General features: G+C 40.8%; 1 protein-coding gene across 1 annotated transcript; it reads right to left on the bottom strand.

The window, feature by feature from the left end:
• Positions 1-1,539: 1,539 nt before the first annotated feature.
• Positions 1,540-22,794, bottom strand: FBXO3 (F-box protein 3). The gene is made up of 11 exons (XM_075712601.1): positions 22,664-22,794; positions 19,243-19,332; positions 15,696-15,859; positions 13,055-13,169; positions 10,227-10,431; positions 8,587-8,632; positions 6,228-6,312; positions 4,825-4,947; positions 4,256-4,371; positions 3,662-3,852; positions 1,540-1,789 (listed from the first exon to the last, which is right to left on the bottom strand). Exons 1-11 carry the CDS (start codon positions 22,768-22,770, stop codon positions 1,664-1,666), a joined length of 1,368 nt encoding a protein of 455 aa, XP_075568716.1. The 5' UTR covers positions 22,771-22,794; the 3' UTR covers positions 1,540-1,663.
• Between the last annotated feature and the right edge of the window lie 454 nt (positions 22,795-23,248).

Below are 23,248 nucleotides of genomic sequence, written 5' to 3'. Positions count from 1 at the left end.
CAGCTGGTATCACCTAACTAGAACATACAGATCCCGGTAAAGTACCAAACAAACCTCTGACCATGAGAATTATCTGTCCTTAAAAACACACAACAGCCTTACAGCACTGGAGTAAGTTCTAGTTCCACTAAATTGTTTTTACAGATGATGAAATTTCTGTGAAGAAAAAGCATTATGCCGCAAACATCACACTGCCCCTTCACAATCAGTACTGAGGAATCCACAACATGGAAACATTTTTAAACCACTCCAGCAATTCACACTGCTGTTCAGACTTCTGTGAGGGACAACGCAATTTGTTTTGCTTCTCTAGATGTTTCACCTGAACGATTGTTGCAGGGATCATACTCAGTATTTGTTTTTCTACCTTGCACCACTGTGGAGGATCCAAATGTTGCACAGCACTAGAGAAAGATACTATGATAGTAGAAAGATACTACATAATACTATGACTTGTGAAAAAAATAGGCTTTCTGTATGAGCGGTAACTACTCAGTAGTGGAAACATTGAGTTGGATCCACAATATACTGGTTTTCCTCAGAGGAGCTACTAACTTTGGATGTCAAAAAGAGGACCTGACTACAGCAACGCAGCCACACAATTATTGCTCAAGTCTTGGCAAGAAGAGTCCCGTGTAGCACTTCAGAGCAAAAAAGGCAGTTAAGCTGTTTATTGATGACAACGGAAACAAAAGAAAAGTGATAAAGCAAACAGATGCTTCTTTACATATAAAGTTTCTAGTCATCTGGTGTTGTGTCAGGCTCCCCTTTTTTTTTTTTTAATTTTTTTATTCAGGCGTAGTTACAAAAATCCATAGAGGATTTAGGGAAACATGATACTTCAACATAAATTTGTCACCTATGACAAAGTCTGAACAGCAAACATCATATAAAGAAAAAACTCAAAACATATTTACAAATTCATACTTCGTAGTCACTGAGAAATTTCTTGGTTACCGAGTGACAGATTATGCATGTACACTACATTCCAAAAGGCATTACCCAGTCACTTAACATAAAATTAAGCTGAAAGACAGATTGTCTAAAAATAAGGCCAGTTTCATTCCTAATTTTTGCATTCGATGACCAGAATTTTCTGGTACTTCTATGTTAATAAAAAAACCCAAAGCACATAAGAGCACCTGATCTCACCCAAACGGGATACACAGACCAAACTGCAAGTTTCATTCTTAGCTGGAGTTATCAAGAGTAGAAACTCATGAGAAAGGACAATAGTATACACCTTTTTTTGCCATCTTGTCTATTGCTAATTTTAAATGCTTGTATAAAAACAATTCCCCACACCATATTTGCAATATGATCATAAATAGGCAATAGTTTAAAAATGTAAGATATGATTACCTCCGACTATCAAGCTGTTTCACACTTTGGGAAAAAAGCGAACAAAGCCCCAACACCTTTCTTGTCCTCTCTGTCCCTCCCCCTGCCCCCCCCCCCCCCCCCAAAGCTCCCTCCCCACTTCCAAACCAGGAAAAAACAAAAGTTATACTCTGATGAATATTAGAACTGGCACCAACGTTCATGCTAGTTGCCCTGATGTGCAACAAAAATTTCATTTACAATAGTCAGAAATACTCTTATGCACTAGCCCCAAAGAGTTCAGCTTCTGAAAACAGTTTATTTTGTTTGGAAAAAAATCCCATCAGGTATGACGTGGGCACTGTCCAGAAGGTGCAGAAATGTCCAACACTCTACGTCGATCTTCATAGTCATCAGTGTCTGTGGAATCTTCGTCTTCATCCACTGCATATTCATTATGATTTGTTTCCTAATACAAAACACATCCATATTTAATTAAAAACTTCTATTCCAGCTAGTTACAAGAAAGCACTAACAGTTGCCTAGAAAAATCTGAAGTCTGCATTATTGCATCAATTAGCCGAACCAGACATTGTGCTCCACGCCCTAAAACCAGCTCCTTACAATTACAAAGTTTAATTTGCAGTAGAGATGATTTTGCCAAACTACTTAACCTTTAACTCAGTAAATATCCATTAGCCTTCATTATTTCATACGTATGTAAAGCCACAATTCAGTATCTTCGCTGTACCCATTTTCTTGGTGGCTTATGTTGTCTTTTAACAAAAGTAGTTTAAAACCAAAGGGTCATTACTACCTCTAAAACACAGGTAGAGCAAAAGAGAAAGCAATTATTTTTACAGTCAACTGAACAGAAGAAGGTGACAACTCCCATAAACGTGAGCAAGAGTTAAGAGATGCCATTTTCTGTTAGAAGCACGACATCTGCTGGCACTTACTGTTAGAGCTACTGCCAACGAGAGTGACTCAAATCCCTTGAAAAACGTGAGAAAGTGTCCAAGTAGATGTCTGCTCCAGAGGAAAGACTCGATGCTCGCACAAAAATTTTCAAGTTCTATCCGAATTAGTCACTAAATAAGGGCTATGCCAGCAATAAAATAAATAAAGCATTCTTCTTGAAATATGCCAAAGCAAAAGGAGAAATAATACAACTCACCTGCAGCCTCCAAACTAAAACTACATTCTAATTAATAGTAAGCTAAATATCGTACTGATTTCTGAAGTCATTAAGTAACTTTATGGAATGCACGTTCAGTGAGGACTAATGAACATCAGATGGACCGCTATCATTTTTAAAGTGTCATTAACTGAAACTTTTCTTGTTGAAGAAAGTAGATATGCTATTATGGCTAAAACAGACAACAGTGTGGTCATACCAAGATGGAATATTTAAAAGACCTTTGAAATCCAAACAGCTAATGCAATGCCATGCCATGCTTCTAGGTACAAATTCAGAAATAAGATGGCTCCTTAGAACAAAACAAGCAAAACTCAGCACTGCTGTAGTCTGCATAATCAGATATACCTCTGAAATATGCCCTGAATAGACATACGTACACACATGTATGTCTGTGCATCCCAAGGGGCATTTGTGGTCAGACACAGGACAACAGAATGGTCACATTCTACCTTTGTCAAGAACCCACAGGGCCCCTGATCTCACCAGTGCAACCAGGTTTGACCTTGATACCAGACAGAGGTGAGGACTTGAGGAGGAAGACCCATAGCCATGTACTATGGCATCCTATGAAAGCTAGGGCTGAGGGTCTCGAATGAAACGGCTGCGTTACATGCCAAAGCAATAAGGACACATGGCTTTACCAATGCACAAACTGCCTACAAAGGTTACTACAGTTGCTAGACGTAGTCTTAATTGGACCATGTTTTGTATGGAGTTACCAATCTGAATACTATTCAGTACTGTAATTTTTGCACCAGAAGTGTTTTCTTATCAACAAACATTTCAGAAGTGTTTTCTTATCGATAAACATTCCAGAAGCTGAAAACAATTCATATAATGGGAAACTGCCAAAGTCTCAGACAGACTGATACTTTTAGACTTCTTTTTTCTTTTTTTTTTTTTTTTTGAGAAAGTTCTGAAAAAGAGAGCAATTTTCAAGAAAAGAATCAAAACTGAAAAGTGATATAGAATCATAGAATCGTTTAGGTTGGAAAAGATCACCCAGTCCAACCATATGACATGACACTGGAGCTTAAACACACAGTTACACTGTCCTATTAAAATTAATCCAAGTGTTCTCTGAAAACAGGAGGTCAGAGGAAAAAAAACTAGCACAAGCACGACTGCATCTCTGCTTACCATTCGCGCCGTAGACACCTTGAATGTTGGACACACCATATGAAATCTGGGAATTGTGACATTAAAGAATTTTTCCTTGTAGTAGAGGCAATGGAAGGTGTAATGCCCCTCCATATATCCAGATGTTGTGGAAAATGTAGTACAGCTGGTATATTCATAGACTCTCCCCGGACTGATAATTGGAAACTCCCCTGTTGGTAAAATATTAGATCACAATAGTAAGGACTGAAGTAGAACTACAGTGTAGCAATTTGCTAAAGCACTTGTACTCCAGAACATATTCAGGCAGGTAATTTTCTATTCCAGTGGATGCATAAATGATTCTCAGCAACTATCAATGTTAAAAAAAAAACAACTGTCTGAAGAGCATTTAACTATCAAGATGTTCAGCCATCCCTTGCAAAACAATTTTAGAGACAAAGCAGATGGATACACATCTCTTTCATTCAAGCGACAAAATGATTTCGCTACAACCCATACAACTGCTACCCTCTGTCACCACGATGAATGGCTAATAACGTAACTTTCGTAACAGGTACATGAGATACAAAAAGACTCTCTCTGTTGGGTTTGTAAAAGCAATCTTTTACTTACCAACTACTCCAGGACCCTGAACTTCTTCTACATCACCTTTGGCATTTGTTATTTTCCAGTATCGACTGTCCAGCTGACAGGCCTTCTCAGGAAGAGCATCTTTGGACATTTCAATTCTAGAAGCCAAACAGCAGACTTAATGGTTATGTAAACTACTTTCATACATTTTAAGAAATGCTTTAGTATCCTTGGGATCTCTCTCCAGGTAGACTGGGCAAAAAAAAAAAACCCCTAAGGTAAAGTATACCAAATCAGTTGTTGGGATCCATCTCCATGCATCTGCTTCACTACCTATTGTTATTTACCCCTTTCTAAATCACAAGAGTTACTCGTAACTTCCTTCCCCCACCCATCGCTGTACTTTACCAATTATCAACTTGACTGGTACTCTGTGTACCTGACCAGGTAATGATTCAGTATTTTTTTATTAAAAAGAACAGCATGTTGAGCACATCCTATTCATTTTAGTATGTTTACAAATGCTGTGCATAAGTTTGCAACAATTGATCCTTTGAATATTACATAGGTCTTTCCTGTGTTGTAAGAGTTAATTCAGCTGTCATTTTTACCTGATTCTGTAAGTGAAGAAATAATGTGGCGGATGCACAGAACTGAGTTCAGGTAGAAAAGACGTGGACACAGAAACAGTAATATCTCCTGTGGTAGCAACACATTCTTTATCATGCACATACCTACAGAAAGGAAAACATTTACTCTGCAAATAGCTCTGTACAGTCAATACAGAAAGCTAAACACAGTAGTAATTAAGTAATCATGTTACAAGAGCACCGTGGTGCTAGGTTAAAAGTAATTTTTAACGTGCCATTTGGCATTTAAATAAAGGATGTGTGCAGTGCCTTCACAATGTATACTTCCCCATCACCCAAACTCATACATCTACAGATCTCTCTGTACCTCCATTAATGCTTGTATTAAGCTGGGTGTATAATTTGATCTGAAGTCAATGAAGGCACACTTGTTTAATAAGGATGTGTCATTATGCTATTTAAAAAACAAAAACTAGCAACTCCTACAGCAAATTAATTTACAGATCAGGAACTTGGTCCTATAACATCTCAGTTTGACAGAATTAAGGCTTATATTTAGGATAGGACAAGAGGAAATGGACTCAAGTTGCGTTAGGGGAGGTTTAGATTGGATATTAGGAAAAATTTCTTTACTGAAAGAGTGGTCAAGCACTGGAACAGGCTGCACAGAGAGCTGGTGGTCCCCATCCCTGGAGGTGTTCAAAAAAAGGGTAGATGTGGCACTTTGGGCCATGGTTTAGTAGACATGGTGGTGTTGGGTTGATGGTTGGACTGATGATCTTAGAGGTCCTTTCCAACATTAATGATTCCTAGTTTTACTTTCATTAAAAAGTAATCCAGCCACCAAGCCAGGAAACATGAAATTAATTATTACTCTCCCCTTAACTGGTTTAGTGGTGGACTTGGTAGTGTTAGGTCAGTGGTTGGACTTGATGATCCTAAAGGTCTTTTCCAACCTAAACAATTCTATTCTATGATTCTATGATTTAGAAGAAAAGTGCATGAAGATTCAAGCACAGAAAAGTCCTGTTTATTTACATATTCAACAGTGTTATTGTAGAGACCAGTTCACTGAAACAATTGCTTTTTTAATAACTCAGCACAGTCCTGCAGCAGCAGCACAGCAATGGCAAGCAGAATAAATATTATGCTGTTAGCTATGCTTCAGATCAGTTACATATATAGTGCAAAATTCCAGCCCCGTTAATGCAAAGTTACAAACTCCAAAGCTTCTGGTAAAAAAAAAAAAAAAGTTTCTTTAAGCATTCTGTTTTACAGCTTTATCTGCAATAAGTTTCACATCCTTTCTCCTCTTTCTGCCATCAGCTTTTTTATCAGATACCCATAACTACTTGAAAAGAGGTCAGCATTGTAAAAGAAGCATCACAACCTTGCAGTGAGGTTATAAATTCCAGTCACAATACCTGAAAATCTGGTCTCTGATGATAGGATAACCACCAGTTACAACTTTGTTTACATAGGATGTAAACCATTCCAAGTAAGATGTACCTAGATGCCAAAGAAGAAAAGTATTCAAAAGGGCAGGCAAATTTACCACTAAGCACATTACAATAAACACTTCAAGGAAACAGTTTAAAGCTTTGAATATTTTTATAATAAACTCTCAGACTTACTTAGATGAGTCAGTCAATATTCCAGTCCATTCTACCAACAAAGATCATTTTGAGAAACCAAACAAGAACTGAGAGTTAAGGATGCATACTCCAGAAATGACACAGCAAACAAAGAAACTCTTAGTTAAGTATTTTACTTTATAATCATGGTCTTCAAATGCTGGTGTCTCTCACCATCTCGTTTCCTACTCATGACTTCTGCTATGACTGGGAAAGACGACAAGTACAGTTGCCTATACTACTTATACAGCTATTTCCAACTAGTCTACAAGAGCCATGCAAGCCCACTGGTGGATTTATGGACTTTGTTTTGATATGCAGGTTTCCATATAACTGAGTTTCTAAGAAACATGCTAGCAAGTTGCAGAATTTCCCTCTCCTTTAAAACAGGGATCAGTCACAGACATACTCCACACTCCTGCTAAAAACCCCCGAAGACTAAAGCTGTATGTCATTCCAAAGAACTTGGTTTTTTCATACACCTACAGCCATTGTCTGAGAACAGCTTTTCATACACCTACAGCTATTATTTAGGAACAGCTTGATTGCTAAGTAGGCAGTCAAGCTGTCACATTTAACTCTCGAAGAAGAGACTTTCATACAAGAGATACCGGCTCTCTATACAAGAATTTCTCAGCCATAAATTTTCCAGGCATTGCAATATGGAGTTCAATAGAAAAGTACAGAGTACTTCAGCTATTTGTCAATATTACCGATACAAAACTGGATTTAAGCTGAAATACTAAGAAAGCATTATCCTCGTCTTCACTGACGTGTTATCAAGTACTACCACTCCTGTTAGATTAAGTGTACTTACCGCTTCTTCCTTTGAGCAAGAGCTATGTGTACTGTCCTTTGATCTTTTGGAAGTCTGAGGAACCCCAAGTTTATTATTCTCCTTTCTACCACTAATCCACAAAATGCAAACCTTGTATAAAGTAACTCCGAATGGAGCAAGTGGACCAATTTACCCTGCACTTTGAAAATGACAAGATAAATGCTGACTATGAAACTTCCCCTCCACTCTACAATAAGCCAAGATTAACCCTTTCAGCCAAGTGGAATACATTTAAATATGATGTCAGACCACCTCACCATTGGCTCAATTCCATAAAAGCGGCAACCTTGAGCAGCAATACCAATGCACCATAGAGTAGCTTTAAAGCATTCCATCATCCTCAGGTGGAGACAAGTAACCAAACTCTTGAGCTTTTGCTGTATCTTTCCTATGATGTTTCTAAAGCACACAGTGCATTCGCAATGACCTTTGTAAAACAGATATCAGGCTGACTACTTCACACTGAAATCAGTTCATACAGTCAATCAGTACATAGAAAGATTTCCTAAAATTACCATGGCTAAGAGTTTGACTACCTTCAATCCAAACCACTAATGGCATAGCATTGCCTAACATGGTTTCTCACTGTAATCTTAATACATATTCCCTAAGAAATATGCAAGGCTGAATTTTAATATTAATTTTGGTGCTATTTATTACACATCCGCTTTCCCATTGAGTGAAAGGAATTAATTTAGACATAGCCACAATTACCAGATTCCAGTGGATTAACAAAAAGAAATAATCAAAAGACTATTCCAGTGAATGTACGTGTCAGACAGATGATCACGACAGATTACTACATAACCAAACAACAGTTACGCAGTTTCCCCCTTCCCTCCTTTATTCTTTGAACGAAGCAATCAGGCAAATAAAAAAGCCAGAAAGGTTTTCTTCTGCAGCTATGTTTATAGTCAATTAGATTTCATAAAGGGATGCAAAATATTTTCAACTTCTAACGTGGCTGCAAAAACTACTGGGGGTTAAAAAAAAAAATCTTTCTGTCCACTTGGGTGTTGTGTTTAGTAACAGCTTACATCACGCTCATGAGGGCTAACTTAAAGGTTTTGCTCATCTTGTTAGACAGGTTAGTACACTGAATGATCTGTATACAAGACACACAGAAGGACAAGCTTTAATACAGAAAACTTGCATCTCTTTTCAAGTGACCGCAGATGTTTTAAAGTAGGTTAGTGTCTTATGAGTAGCACAGAAAATTTGGAACGTTTGCTTTGTTCAAGACATACTGCCATGCATTTTCTGAACAGTGCAATTAAAACATTTTGCAGAATATTTTATCTAAAGTGTTACCTGTAATGAACATATCAATAGCAGATGGATTGCGAGCCATTTGGTCCTAAAAGGGAAAGAAGGTTATGGATGTATTAGGAGAGCATTAGACTTCCAAGGTTAAAATTCAGCACCTGAAATATAACATAGGGAACACCTTCCCTATATTCACTAAACCTAAAATCTGGTTGCTTAATACATCATTATACTCCCAGTCAGATATTCAAATATATAAAACACACATGCCTGTCCCCATGAGTGCTCATGTGATCACTGAATATACAGCTTGAACATTCAGCTAAGGCTCATGCATACCAAATCAGATTTAATGCATCATTCAAGGAACACGGCCCCCAAAAATACTGCCTTAGAACAGAAGCACAGAACAGCTGAGCTTGGAAGAGACCTCTGGAGATCACCAGTCCAATCCCTCAGCCTGAGGCAGGGCCAGCTACAGCAGGTTGCCCAGGATCGTGTTCAGCTGGGTTTTGACTCTCTCCAAGGACAGCGACTACACAACCTCTCTGCATAACTTGTTCCAGTGTTCAACCACACCCACAGTAAAAACATTTTTGTGTACGTTCAGATGAAGTTTCCCGTGTTTCGACTTGTGCTCGCTGCCTCTTCTTCTGTCACTGGGCAGGCATCACTGAGAAGAGTCTAGCTCTGACTTCTTTTTGCCCTGCTACCAGGTATTTATAAACATTGATAAGATTCCCCTGAGCCTTCTTTTCTCCAGGCTAAACAATCCCAGCTCCTGCACTACCATATTCTCCCCTGAAACAAGCAGCAAAATATAAGTGTGTAAGTAACCTTCCAAGTTCCCAAGCATTATCCAGAAGGTTTAAATACTCGGCATAATACAAAGGGGGATCTTAACATCCTTCAAGTGATCCATTATCAAGGCATTCCCTAGATATCTCATTGCTACGTGCTTTGAAAACAAACATCCAGGAACTCCACAGCAAGATGAAGAGCCCCATCTTTTTTACAGGAAACACCCTCTACTCGCCCTGCTTTCTTTTTGGAGTGGGGAGGTTGTCAGGGCATGGGTAAGGAGAGGACTAAAATCTTATTAGGTATAACACCCATAAGCTTCACTAGCAACAATATGCCTATCTTAAAATACTACAGCTGTAAGAATTGTGGAAAATACTTAATAATGTTCTACAAAGGAGCTGTTTGAGAGCAATTTGTTCTTTCACTGCAGAGTAAGTTTTGCTTACAAACCAGAGGGTACCATTTACTGTAGTAAGGTTACATTTAACATACTGGGGGAGGAGACATATACAGGTGCTGCTCTTCCACAATGGAGAAGCTTTTCCTTCTTACAGAAACAGGGACAAGAATATATACCTGCCATAGTTTGAACAGATTAAACGAATACCTTCCAATAAGGATGAATGTTGTCCACTCTCATGAACCTACAGAAATTGCTACAGCCATTAACAACTTCATGTAAATTGCTTTCACTTTCTAACCATTCCACTTCTGGGCTTTGATGAAAACCAGATGGCAACTCGGGGCAAGTAATAAACTAATATGATCTCTTAGTATTTACTTTATGCTATGTAAAATATTTCAGGTATCTGATAACATGCAAAGGGACACCAGCAATCATTAGAAAAGTACATTCACAAGTATAAACATATCTTCCTTACTGGACATTGATAGAAGATCTCGTATTTATTTCGTCCCTCCACGCTCTCCAGGGCCATGTATTGACTCAGGCCAGTATGAATGCAAAAAGTAAGAGGAAGGCATTGTTTCAGACCTAGCCTCTGCTGAAAACCTCCAGCCGCTGTGTCGATATCCAACAAGTCTTCAGAGCGGTAGTGGTTCGACAGTGCCATGCTTCCCATCAAACTTAACAGACAACAAAAAAAGGAAAGATAAACAGAAGATACCACTCACAAGGCAAAGACAATTTTCAATCTTTTCTAAGCATTGACTCCATCAGTGCTCTAGATGCCTGTTAGACCTAGATGAAGTCCAACTCTAATACCCAGGTACTGAACTAGGTTATTAACTCACAGCATCAACCTTCACAAAGGGAAGCTTGATGGCTCTAAGGTAAACACTTCTTTGTATGTCCTCTGCATCCCAAAGCACCGTTTTAAACTGTGTTGGCAATTCCCATCGTGTCTGCAACTACTTCAAAGAAGCCATTCACAAGTGATGCAACTTCCTATAGTAACATAATATAATAATAACCAGTGCTCCGCATCTCAAGTTTTTTGCAAGTTCATTTCAATATTACCGAAGCATCCAGGACTTTTCAATTGGAATACCAAGCTGCTATAGTAACAGTCATTGATCAAAACTACAGTGAGCAAGGTGCTCTATGCTTTGGAGAAAAGGTTGAGAAGTAAACAAGGAAAATAATGATTCAGTCAGAGAGATTATAATCTCAGTATAAAAACTAAGGCAGACAGACACAAGCAGACAGACATCCAAGGAAAGAATGAGGCAATATTCATCAGCATGACACAGCAAGACCATCAAATGTCTTCTAAATTTTTTCCTTTAGCTTTTTGTAAGCATCACAGCAAAGGATGGGATTTTTTATTTCTTTGTTTTTGACAATAAGGAAGTGACGTTGGAGACAGTAAAAGGAGCCTCTCTATACATAAGAAAAGAATATACACATTTGGAAAAAAGTTGTGCTAATCTGAAATATGCAACAGATTAGGAATGGAGGTGAGCATTGGAAGCTAAAGTTAACTTGATATGAACGTTGGGCTAGATGAGAACTAGGGTGAAAATAAAAACAAACAAGCAACCTACACTCAGTGTAATAAAGGGGCAGACAATGGACGAATGATAAAAAGGGATAACATGATCAAAGTAATCAACTACAAGGGCACACACTACAGCAGTGCGCTGAGCAATAGGAGCACACAAACCTGTAACGCATGCCTTCCCACCCATACTCCCTTCTAATTTGCCTTTCACTTATGTTCTCAGGTGTAAACTCTTGCATCTGCTAAGCTTTTACTGGTGTTATGAAAGCAGTGACTCAGGCGCAAGCTGCCACATGTCAGCATGATATAAGCTGCTCCCGCGCTAAGCAACAGGTTCCACTCCTCTTTTTCCTTACATAGCCTTGCCTGGAATTAGCACGTTCTACAGTTTAAAAAGCGATGCTAACATCCAAACACAGAAACCTGAAGCATCTAACAATGGCAACTAGTCCTGAACCTCCTCCATTTTTGGCCTAAGATGCCAACAACTTGCTGCATAGACTTCCACGACCTACACCTGATCTTTCCAGTATTCACCTCCCACGAGAAAGCAAGCCTGTCCCCAGCAGTAATGCCACACCTTCCACTCGCAGTGCGGCAGCCTTTCTTGCTCCGGGGTCCCACGTCAGACCTAACTAGTCCCCCAGTCAGTGCTCCGCCAACAAGGTTTGTCAACCTGCGCGTAAGGCTCAGGCCCTCGCTTTCAGGGCGCAGCATCGGACCACAGCCCACTGGCAGTTGCTCGGGCTGAAAGGCATGCCCAAAGGCACACGTCTGCTCCTACAGCCCTTCCACAGGCACGTCATCACAGTACAGGCTGCGTGGGAGTGAAAAAGTAGTGGGAAGAGCAGGAAGCGCACAAGCTGCAGAGCTCCATTTGAAGTCTACAGAACTAGAGCACCTATCTCCTCTCTAAAAAAAGTCTCTCCTGGAAAAGAAACAGAATTAGAAGTCATCATTATGGTTGCATAAAACTGTTTTCCGTACATACAAGACTAGAATTGGAGGAACCTGCACCTTCTTTACTAGTGAAGGTTTTGGTAGAGCAACGCTGAATGCATTGCCCCTACAGCCACTGCAATGATTTGCCCTAGTTTTCCATCTTTTGCTAATGTTTGCGGCACTTCAAGCGCTCACCTGCCAACTTCTTCTATAGCTGGAAGATAGGAAACTATGTTTAGTCATCTGCCTTCTAACCTTGACGTAAAAGGAGATTTTTAATTGCTGAAACTGCATAAAATTGTAAAATCTTCTACTAAGAAAACTTGATTTGCAGAACTGACATTTTGATTCTACTTAAAAGGACTACCTGGTTTTAAAGTTATTCCCCAACCATTTTAAAGAAAAAAGTTATTAAATAATGAAACCTGTAGAGTCCAGGAGGCTAATTCACTTATGTAATAGAAAGCAAAACTTCAGGGGAGCAACTTGCAGTGGTGTGATTAAAAGTCTACCAATTGGAAGTTTTATTTATTACAAAAAAAAAAGAAAAAAGCTCTCACTAGGAAAAAGGATTGAAGTGTAAGAGTAATTTGAGCAATCAGAAACCTACACTGTGTTTTCAGTTACTTCTGAGACTAGAAGACAGACAATTCTAGAAGCGTCAATTCAAGCAGTCACTCAGTTACAATACATTTAAATGCTCCATCTATCCTGTTCAGCAGACATTTTATCTTTTTAATAAATAAACTCTCCAGGAAATACAAAAGGAATCAATAACTTGGTACGTAGTTTTTGCTCCTTACCCAGGAACAACTAGCTTCTGTCCGTTATGAATACGAAATGAACATCGATAGTCATCAGGGAGTTTGCAACCTATTTGTGCTTCCACAGCATCTAGATCTTCCTCCCGCACACTCTCTGTGTACAAAAAGAAACAGTATTAAGTGGCAGTTTTGGAGGGGGAAATCAAGAACTGCTGCTCGTAGGAAACTCTCAAATTTAATGCTGCTTCACTATTCTGTCCCCAAGTGCCCAGTATGCTGTTCCTGACAAAGGTGAGTATTAGAATTTGTGTTAAGACCTTTTCTTTAAAATCTTATTTCACATCATTTCATCAGAGCTGCGTGGCTAGAAATAAGGCAAAAACTAGCTACATTCTAGACATAACAGCATGTTTTCAATGGCCCAAGGGTTTAAGTAGCTCCAGCAACCTTAGCATTATGGATTTTTTTTTTTTATGTTATCACAAAAGGAATATACATTTCAAAGTATTTTGCCACTTATAATTCAGAGAAAGTGAACTAACAGAAATACAAAACCAAGATAAATTCAGTCCAACTTTGGGACACAGCTGTCTACTAGCATGGTCTCAAAAATCTTCCACTGACTAAATTCGTGCTAGTAGCCAGAATCACTAAAAATCAAGTATTTCAAATACAAAGTGTGGAATTTGTAAGTGCCTTGATCAAATGAACACGGACTCAAGCCAGTATCTGGTGACCTATTTGTATGCTAGGTGGCACAGAACGAACGCTACATAAATTTGAAAGGAAGCCGACTACATTAACTGATTACTTAATACAGCACCAATCTCCACCCAGCGAAATCTCAACAGGCCTGACTTAAACAGAAAGTATTCATAAAGTGAAATGAACCTTTTTCCCCCAATGTTGTCATTAGCTGACTGAGTCCCAGTTAAAACTTTTGGGCAATATTGATTTTACTCTTTCACCATTCTAAAGGTTGCTTCTTTCAGTTTCCAGTCCAATCAGTAACAAAGAAATGTTGGCTGCAGCTACCACTCACCTGGAATTTGAAGCAATAAATAAGTTGTAATAAGGTGATTTTCGTATACCTCCACACGCACTTCAGGGGGTTTCCACACCCTCACTTCTACCAAAGATCAACTGGGTGGCCTATGTATCTATTCCAATCAAGGTTTTTTGGGTGATTTTTTTTTTTAAACTCTTTTAATATTCATTATCAGTTTCATTTATAGGGCATAATTTGACAATTCATTGAAACTAGATCTTGTAGAAATGGTATTAAAAAGGTCTAAGTTATGGAAGAGCTCCTGTTAAAACCTGCCATCACTATACAAGTGTGGAAATTGATAATTTTAATTTTTTTTTTGTCTTTCTGCAGACAAAGAGAAGCTTCATTGCACCAAATTTCTTGGGAGGATTTTGAAAGTAGAACTCTGGTAAAATCTGTTCATTTCAATACTTTCAACACAGATACTTTCCATTTGATTAACAAAGTATTTGACTGACAGTTCAGTGGTTCTGTATACCTGAGTGAAGTCTGTGTTTTTGATAGAGCAGCACGAAAGTTACAGAAATCAAGGCACAGATATCTCCATCAAGTACTATGGCCTGTGTTACACAAGAGTTTAGGCTACATATAACCCTTTTGGCCTTTTGCTAGAAAGGCATTCATTCACTAACACTCAGAAGTAACAAACCAAAAAATTTTTAAAGAAAACAGTAAGTATTGAGTTCTAACCATGTTCTGTTATTCACAAATACTTAGCAAAACTTAAGAATCCAGCACTATCCAGCAAGCCAAGAAACATGCAAGATTTACACAGAAAAGAGATTATTGTCTATAGATTTCTCTAAATTTCACAGATCATATTAAACCAAACATCTTGGTCAAACAGTCAATTTCATACAGAAGACTGAAGTACAGTTGAAAATGTAAGAGCTATTTTGTCCCTGTCTCAGAAAAGCCCAAACTTGCTGTATGTCTTGCTATGTAAGATTTATGAACCAGAAGACTGGAAGTACTTCAAGTATTAAAACACAAAATTAATTTGAAAACAGAATCTTGAGGAAAAGGACAAAAAAAAAAAAAAAGAGAAGTAAAAATTCTTGTTCAGCCACTAATTTACCTTCATTAGAGGAACACAGTAAGACCTACAGAAAAGAGAAGAAATACTTCCTTTTTGTTTGGCTTTAGTTTAAAATTCCTGTTTTCATGTGAAAGTGTTTTAATTAGGTCTTAAGAAAATCTCACACATAAAATTACACCAACAGGCCCCAGGTCCTTGAAGTAATAGGATTATTAAACTAAAAAATAATAATAAAGAAACAGGAAAAAAAAAAAATCAGTCTTAGCAACCAAAGACAAAAGCAGTGAAAGTGCATTCATTTCTTGATTATCCAGAGATAAAGAAGATAGACTGGTCACTAGAAAAAAAAACCTTGATTTCTTCTCTGAAAAGAAATCTTCAGAGAATCTATGGATCACTAATAACTGGGCAAGGACTATACATGTGATCCGATTTACTTTTTTACTGGAGGGGGAAAGGAAAGCACATCTACTTGACTTTCAGGACTCCAGTAATTGAGGCACACACCTAGGATGAAAGCAGTATGAAGCTTAAGAGCAGACAACGTTACGTCAGCCAACCTACTAGAGAAAGTAGGTATTACACCATACCTTTCAAAGACCCAATCATCCGAGGACACCGCTGTCCTAAGTATTTCTCTAGGTCATCCCAGGCTTTTTTCAATGTAGCATAGTACCGGATGTATCTTCCTAGGTCAGAGTAGGTACTGATGAAGATGGCTTTCCAGCTCTGATTTCGTTGACTTTTTTCCTCTCTAAGTGGACATGAAGAAAGTAAGTTCAAATACCAGCCTAAAAAGCTTGACTTCTAAAACCACAAAGTGAATATTTGTTATTTAACAGAAACACTATGCATAATATTAAGCCAGGAACACTTTGAGCCACATGAAGCTACACAAACTCAATTAATTCCAGCATCTATTCAATAGCAACTTGGAACAGAATTAGGAAACACTTGGGGTAGTTAGAGGAAAATTTAGAAACAGTGTTCCTTTAAACAGAGTGCTGTCTATTATTAAATCTTAGAACCAGTGAATAGTTAATTGAGATCACATTTCACATATATACAGAGAAGGCCTTCAAAAAAAAAAAAAAAAAAATCACATTTTTTGATCTACTGCATTAGTCACAAACTCCTTTATTTACCCAATAAGAAGGATTAAGGAGTAAACCAGAGAGTTAAATGAGAACTCTGTGCACTTAAAGTTCTTAAGTGGGAAGTCAGGTTCTTAAGGAATTACTGTATATTCAGTTCTCCTCACAGGCACAACAGCAGGCTATGGGAAGACAGGCTGCCCAAAAAGTGCTGACTAACATCTGAAGAAGGACGCTTGCCTCCAAACTGTAGCAGCCCTTGCATCTTTGTGTTAGGATATATTCCAACTCCTCAAACTCCAATCAGCATGCTGAATCTAAAAGACTTAGTACAGCTTCATACACCTAAATGAAAATGTAACAAATGAGAAATCTTGACATCACCTTTAAGTTCTCTTCAGCTCTAAAAAGGCGAGAAGCAGCTTACTTCTTGAAGAAGGGTTGGGGGCGGGGGGGAAGTAGATTAAGTTTATTCTGGGAAGTTAGACAAACTAATGTCAAACCAAGGAGGTAAAAGAAAAAAAACCTGAAGTGAATTATGTCTCAGCGGGCGAGAGAGGTTTCAGCGCATTTTCACCCTCCAAATGTTATTTGTAGAAATTACCTACAGCCTTCATTATTCAGTTTTTCTTGGCTATGGAGAAGCCAGCATCTCAGAAACCAACCCCAGAGCCAATTCTCCTTAGTAAAGCCCCATAATGCCCTCAACTTCCCCCATACACACACCAAGTTCCTCTTCTAAAGCATGAGGTACTCAGTTTGCACTTCCCATTTCCTTACCTTCCTTCCCTGCCCCCAACCAGATTTTCCTTCCTAGCCTGGATTCTAGTAAGAATATCGCTTAGGATTTTTATGCAGAGAATCTCAAGGCAAAATTTTACAAGTTGTGTTGCATCTTCATAAGCTGCATATAATTAGAATATGCATGGTATATTTATCTTTGTGGATTCAACTTTACTTGCTGTTAATTTTTAACACAGTCCATATGATATAATACAGATTACAAACTATAAGTTTGGAAATGTTTTCCTAAATTAGCCCCTCCACCCACTTATGCATAATGTATTAACTCCTTATCATTAGCTGCTCCCCCATCTTAGGCTATTGGTGTAATACAAGGACCACCTGAATAACAGAAAAAAACATATGGAACTGATCACTGAAGTCATAAGTAGTTACTAAGTCTCACAATTTACAATCTAAAAAAAAGATACTGTCCGGTAAACAGGACACAAAGAGGGGATAAGTAGTAACAAAACAGGTTGCTAATTCACTTCAGTCAACTCCACTAGCTTTCTCAGCTCTTGAGAAAAACATGCTTTTTTAGCAAAGATGTGGATTGATACCTTTATATTAAGTGGAAGCTAGCTTCCACTTAACAGGCATCCTGAGTTCAATACAAGCAAGAATAGAAAGTGAACTTTAAAAAAAAAAAAACCAAAAACAAAAACCACACACACCACCACCTCAAGAACCACATGTGTAAAACTTTTTACACAGCCCAAGGTGACTTCCCTGGGAAAATGATGGAGAAAATCCTCCTGGGAAGCATTTCCAAACACATGAAAAACAAGAAGGTGATCAGGAGCAGTCAGCACAGATTTATGAAACAATGCTTGACCAACCTGATAGCCTTCTACAATGAGGTGACTCGCTTGATGGACAAGGGGAGAGCAGCAGATGTTGTTCATCTTTAATTTAGTGAAGCCTTCAACACTGTCTCTGTTAATATCATCATAGTAAGCTGACAAAGTATGTGTTTCATAAGTAGATAGTGAGGTGGACTGAAAATTGGCTGAACAACCAGGCTGAGGATGTTCAGGATCCAAAGGATGATCAGTTGGAGGAAAGTCACTTGTGGTGGCTTACTGGGGCCAATACTATTTAATATCTTCATTAATGACACAGATGATGGGACAGAGTACACGCTCTGCAAGTTTGCAGATGCTACAGAACTGTGAGGAGTAGTTTATATGGCAGATGGTTTTGTAGCCATTCAAAGAGACCTCAACAGGCAGAGAAGAATCTCATATTCAGCAAGAGGAAATGCAAAATCCTGCACCTGGGGAGGAATAACCTCAGACACCAGTACACACTGGGGGCCACCCAGCTGGAAAGCAGCTCTGCCGAGAAGAACCTGGGGGTCTCGGTAGACACCACGCTGATGATGAGCCAGCAACGCACCCTCGCAGCAAAAGAGACCAACAGTATCCTAAGCCCCAACAGGAAGAGTGTTGCCAGCAGGTCAAGGGAGGTGATCCCTCCTCTCTAGTCAGCACCGGTGAGGCCACATCTGAGTACTGTGTCCAGTCCTAGGCTTCCCATTACAAGAAGGATACGGGCGTACTGGAACAAATCCAGTGCAGGGCCTCAAAGATTATTATGGGACTGGAGCATCTTCCACATGAGGAGGGGCTGAGAGAACTGGAACTCTTCTGCCTGGAGAAGGCTCAGGGGGATCTTATCAATGCCTACAACTACCTGATGGGAAGGACTAAAGACGGAGACAGACTGTTCTCAGCAGTGCCCACTGACAGGACACTGGACACGGTCCTGGACAGCCTGCTCTAAGTGACCCTGTGTGAGGAGGGGAGCTGGACTACAGGATCTCAAAAGGTCCCTGCCAACCTCAATTATTCTGTGATTCCAATCATGGCTACCATTGACACAACCATCCAGTTGTACCCCTCATAATTACAGCACTCAGAATGTTACTTTCCTCCGCAGAATATCTGGTGTCCGATAAGGCCAAGCTGCAGCTTCTCCTTCAGCCTAGGCATTAACAGGGCACCTCTTCTCTACCCATGCAGGCATTAACAGGGCACCTCTTCTCTACTCATCCATAAAACTTTTTAACACTTCTATATTCATGAAACTTTTTTAGGAAATTAACATTTTTGATACCTCTAACCTTTCATCAGTTTGAAACTGGTAAATACCAATTCAGTCTTAGAGTTACTAGAAGTAATGTGGACATAAACAGACAGCACAATAACATAAGACTCATTTTCACAGAAAAAAGGCTTAAAACAACACCACTTACTCTGAAATAAGCCAGTATTTCTTGCATTGTCTTTTCCACAACGGATCATGGCTTGATAGCTGATTTAATCTTCGACTTAAATAGCAGCAACTGTAAATATAAAATCATTAAATTTGATTGCAAAAGAATAGTAAAATAAACAGGGATAAATACCAATCAGTATATTACACATTGCATTCTCATGAAATAAATGCAGAGTTTGAAAGTTAGTTAGCTGTCCTTTTCAGACTTGTGCTTACAATGGTTAAAAGTCTTCATTACAGCTGTGCAAGTCATGAACTACTTTTCTACACGCTTCAAGAACTGTCAGCAATTAAGTAATTTTGTAAAGCAGGTCATCCTGTAGACCTATGCCATGGTAAACATTGTCTGAAAGATTCCAGCATGACTCCTCTCCGTCAGCAGTAAGCATTCCAGTAGCGCAGGCTAGTTATTATGATTTTAATCACTTTCTTATCTGGATTGTCAGTCTCTACCTTATCTTTTCCACTGTTGCCATATTACCGAAAGCTCACCCAGTAAGCTACGGAAACTATACAGTTTGAGCATTACAAAGTTACTTTCCACTTTAAGTTGTTTAAATAACAAACTTCATGACCAGAAACAAAGGTGGTCACAGGAAAAATACAAAGGATGATAGACCTGGAAATAAATACTGCAAGCTGACTCTAATGAAGACCATATATAAGCGCTTGCCATTGCACTACAGGTAACATTGCTGCTTCAGGAAGTTAAAAGAATCGTGTCTTGAACTACGCAGCATTATTGCAAATGCAGTATTAAAAAAAAATGTAGGATATAGGTCTAAAACTGTCCTCAGAAATCATTTAAGTTGATCCTGGCTTGATGCAAGAAGATACCAAAAGCTAACTTATATTCCCGATGCCTGCTAACTTGCTCTTTAAAAGCAGCGATGGAGGTGCCATCAAATACAGTCTGTTCCCATATTTACTTTTACAGTTATAAAGCTTTTCTGGAATGTACAACTGGTACCGACAGCAAGACGTTTCAGTGTATTTATATGAATAAGAACGTGTGGCAAAGCATCAGCAACGTGCAGAGCAATAGTAACATGGGGAATGACTGTGTTATTCAAAGATTCACAGAATTTAAAAGAAATTACTGCCTCATTCAATCTAATCTGAACACCAGACAATAAATCTTTTTTGCTTTCTGTGTTTGAGCTGAATTATCAGTTAGGCTTCGAAGAACCCCCCCCCCCCCAAAAGATACCACCAATTCAGATGTGGCAACATCAATTCCTCTGGTAGCATATTCTAACAGTTAACGTGTGTTTTAATGGCTGTGATTAACATCTAAATATCCCGAAAGAAGTTACCAAACTTAAGCTTCCAGTTACTGCTTTTTGGGGTTTTTTTCAGTGTCGTTCAGAAATTGGTAAGACAGACAGACCAACAGTGTAAATGGACATAGTTACATATGAAATAAAGATGCCTCTCAATCTTGTCTTTGACAAGTAAAATCAGTGAAAGTCCAGGGGCGGAGAAAACATCTTGCACTGAGACTACAGAATTACTCATATTTACCTGTTCAATTCAATCTTTTTTTTTTTTACTCCCCAATATCCATTATAAGCACTTTAAACTAGAATTGTATTAGTATTTCAAAACCAACCTCAACAAAGTAGAGTGATTCTCCTGTATGCCCTGTCATTACCCTTCCCCCATAATGAGACAAAGACATAAATGCATTCACTTCAAACCCATGACTTCATGAAATAGTGATTTTTGGGGGGGGGGGGGGGGGGCAGGGGGGAATGACACACAGAAATATCCCAAAGTCAAAGTCCTTGCAGAAATCTATTATATTAGCGTTTATCAATGCAGCTTGTAATTTCTGGTTGGAAAGACGTCACTGTGGCATCCAACATCATCAAAAATGCAATTAAAACTAGTCTCATGAATTACATCAGTATTTGGTCACCTGTCAGCTTTTCCATTATTGACGGGCCATGACCAGGCTAACCAACCTGTGGAACGCTAGGGAAACTGCATGTTTGTAACAGTCAGAGGATATACATGTCACTAAAGCAAATGTAAGCAAGCTAGAGATTTCCTCAATTATTGCTGCGAGTACTACAAACAGCCAGTTACGTGAAACTGCCATTACTGACCTTATAAACAAGAAAACTGCACAGTATTTAATTGTCCTTGCACAGCAAAACCCATCTCATTTTGTCAAATACATGACAAAAACAGGCAGTGCCTTTGCAACGCCATTAGCAACTACTACTAAATCACCTGTACTGGACTTGTTACAAGTGTTATCATTTTTGCTAATGCTTAATCCCTTTTTTGGGGTTGTCCTAACAGAATTCTTCTTGATGTCTTTAGCTTTCCTAATATTTATTTGGGCGGGGGGGTGGGGTGGGGACGGGACACAGACCAAACAATAACCTTTTTGATAATATTCTATTTTATTCATACCTTTCCTCCCTCTTTGATTAAATACTGTGATTTCAATCACTATCAATGCTTGTACTTTACTGGTAACGTTTTAGCTAAAAACATACTCTCATCTTCATGCGATGACTCCTAACTCTTCAGCCATCTAGTAAAGTGTCCAAGAGGAGCTTGCAACTTTCACGCATGGTTTTCTGCCTGAAAAGTCGTCCTATTTCATTTCATTTGGGTTTCCTCGAACAACAGCTCGTTCAAATAATCGAATATATTCGCTGGCAACAAGACCACCCTTTGTTTGCCCATAGGTACGCAGGAGTTTCAGAGAATTACCGATTTCACAAATACAGTTGTTGGTTCATCTCCGAATTGCAATTTAGCTACAAACAAAACCGAGATGTAACAGGGGAGGGAAAAACAGAGAAAATTCCCTTTTGCTTAAAAAAAAAAAAAAAAAAAACAACCCAAAAAAACCAAACCGAAACAGCCACAAATCCCGAAGAACACGACTGGTTCTGGGAAGGAGGGGTGCTTTAGCAGACGCCCTCCAGGCAGCAGCTCCTCCAGAACAGCCCAAGCCTTTCCGCAGCGGGCGGGGAGCGCTGGGGAGCGCCCTGCCCGCCGGGCCCCCCGCAGCCCCCCGCAGCCCCCCGCCCTGCCGCCGCCACGGCCACCCGCGCCCCCAGCACTCGCCGAAGCGGCGCTGCCGGCAGGTCCCGGCGCTGCCGGCTGCCTCCCCCGCCGCCCCTCACCCCGCCTCCCGCCGGCTTCGGCCGCCTGCTCCCCCCCGCGCCGCCCCGCTGAGCCCCGCAGCCGGCCCCGCTCACCCGGCGAGCCCACGCCGGGCCTCCCGCCTGCCCCCTCGGCCCCGCCGCGGGAGGGGGCCCGCTCCCCCGCCCCGCCCCTCCGCCCGCGGCCCGGCGCTGCCGCCCCCCGAGCCTGGGCTCGGCCCTCCCCCGCCGGCGGCGCGGCTCAGGCGGAGCCGCGGACCCGGCCCGTACCTCATCAGATCCCGGTAGTCGAGGAAGCTGAGGATGAGCAGCAGCGGGTCGGTCGGCAGCAGCTCCAGGCTGAGGGCTGGCGGCTCCATGTCCAGGGGCGCCGCCATCTTGCGAGACGTCCCGCGGCTCCGCCGCCCGCTGCCGGCGACGCGCCCGCCCCTCGCGCCGCTCCGTTGTCAGCCGCCGGGGCGGGGGTGGGGGGCGCAGCGCCCCCTGCCGGCCGCCGCCCGCCCGCCTCCTCCCGAGGGCGGCGACCCCTCAGCCCCCGGCCGCGCCCCGCCTCGGCCCCGCGCCGGGCCCCGGGGGTGGCCGCGTCCCGCACGCCGCCCCCGCGGAAGGAAGCCCCCCCCCCCCCCGGGGGGGCCGGGGCAGACGGCCAGCTGCCGCCCCCGGTGCCATCTCGGCGGCTAAACGTGGCCCGTAGGCACGCTTGTCTGAGGCGGAGGCCGTGAGGTGGAGGCCGCGCACCGGGAGAGGTGGCCCGGGCCTGGGGAGCGCGGCCTCCGACGCTGACGGGCCTTGGGCCTGCGCTGCGGGACGGCAGAGGCCTCGCCCTGCGCCCGCCGCCGGTGTCCCCGCTCCCCT

Source organism: Pelecanus crispus, chromosome 6 (genome assembly GCF_030463565.1).
Source record: "Pelecanus crispus isolate bPelCri1 chromosome 6, bPelCri1.pri, whole genome shotgun sequence".
NCBI lineage: Eukaryota > Metazoa > Chordata > Aves > Pelecaniformes > Pelecanidae > Pelecanus > Pelecanus crispus.
This window is presented reverse-complemented; position numbering and strand designations above follow the sequence as displayed.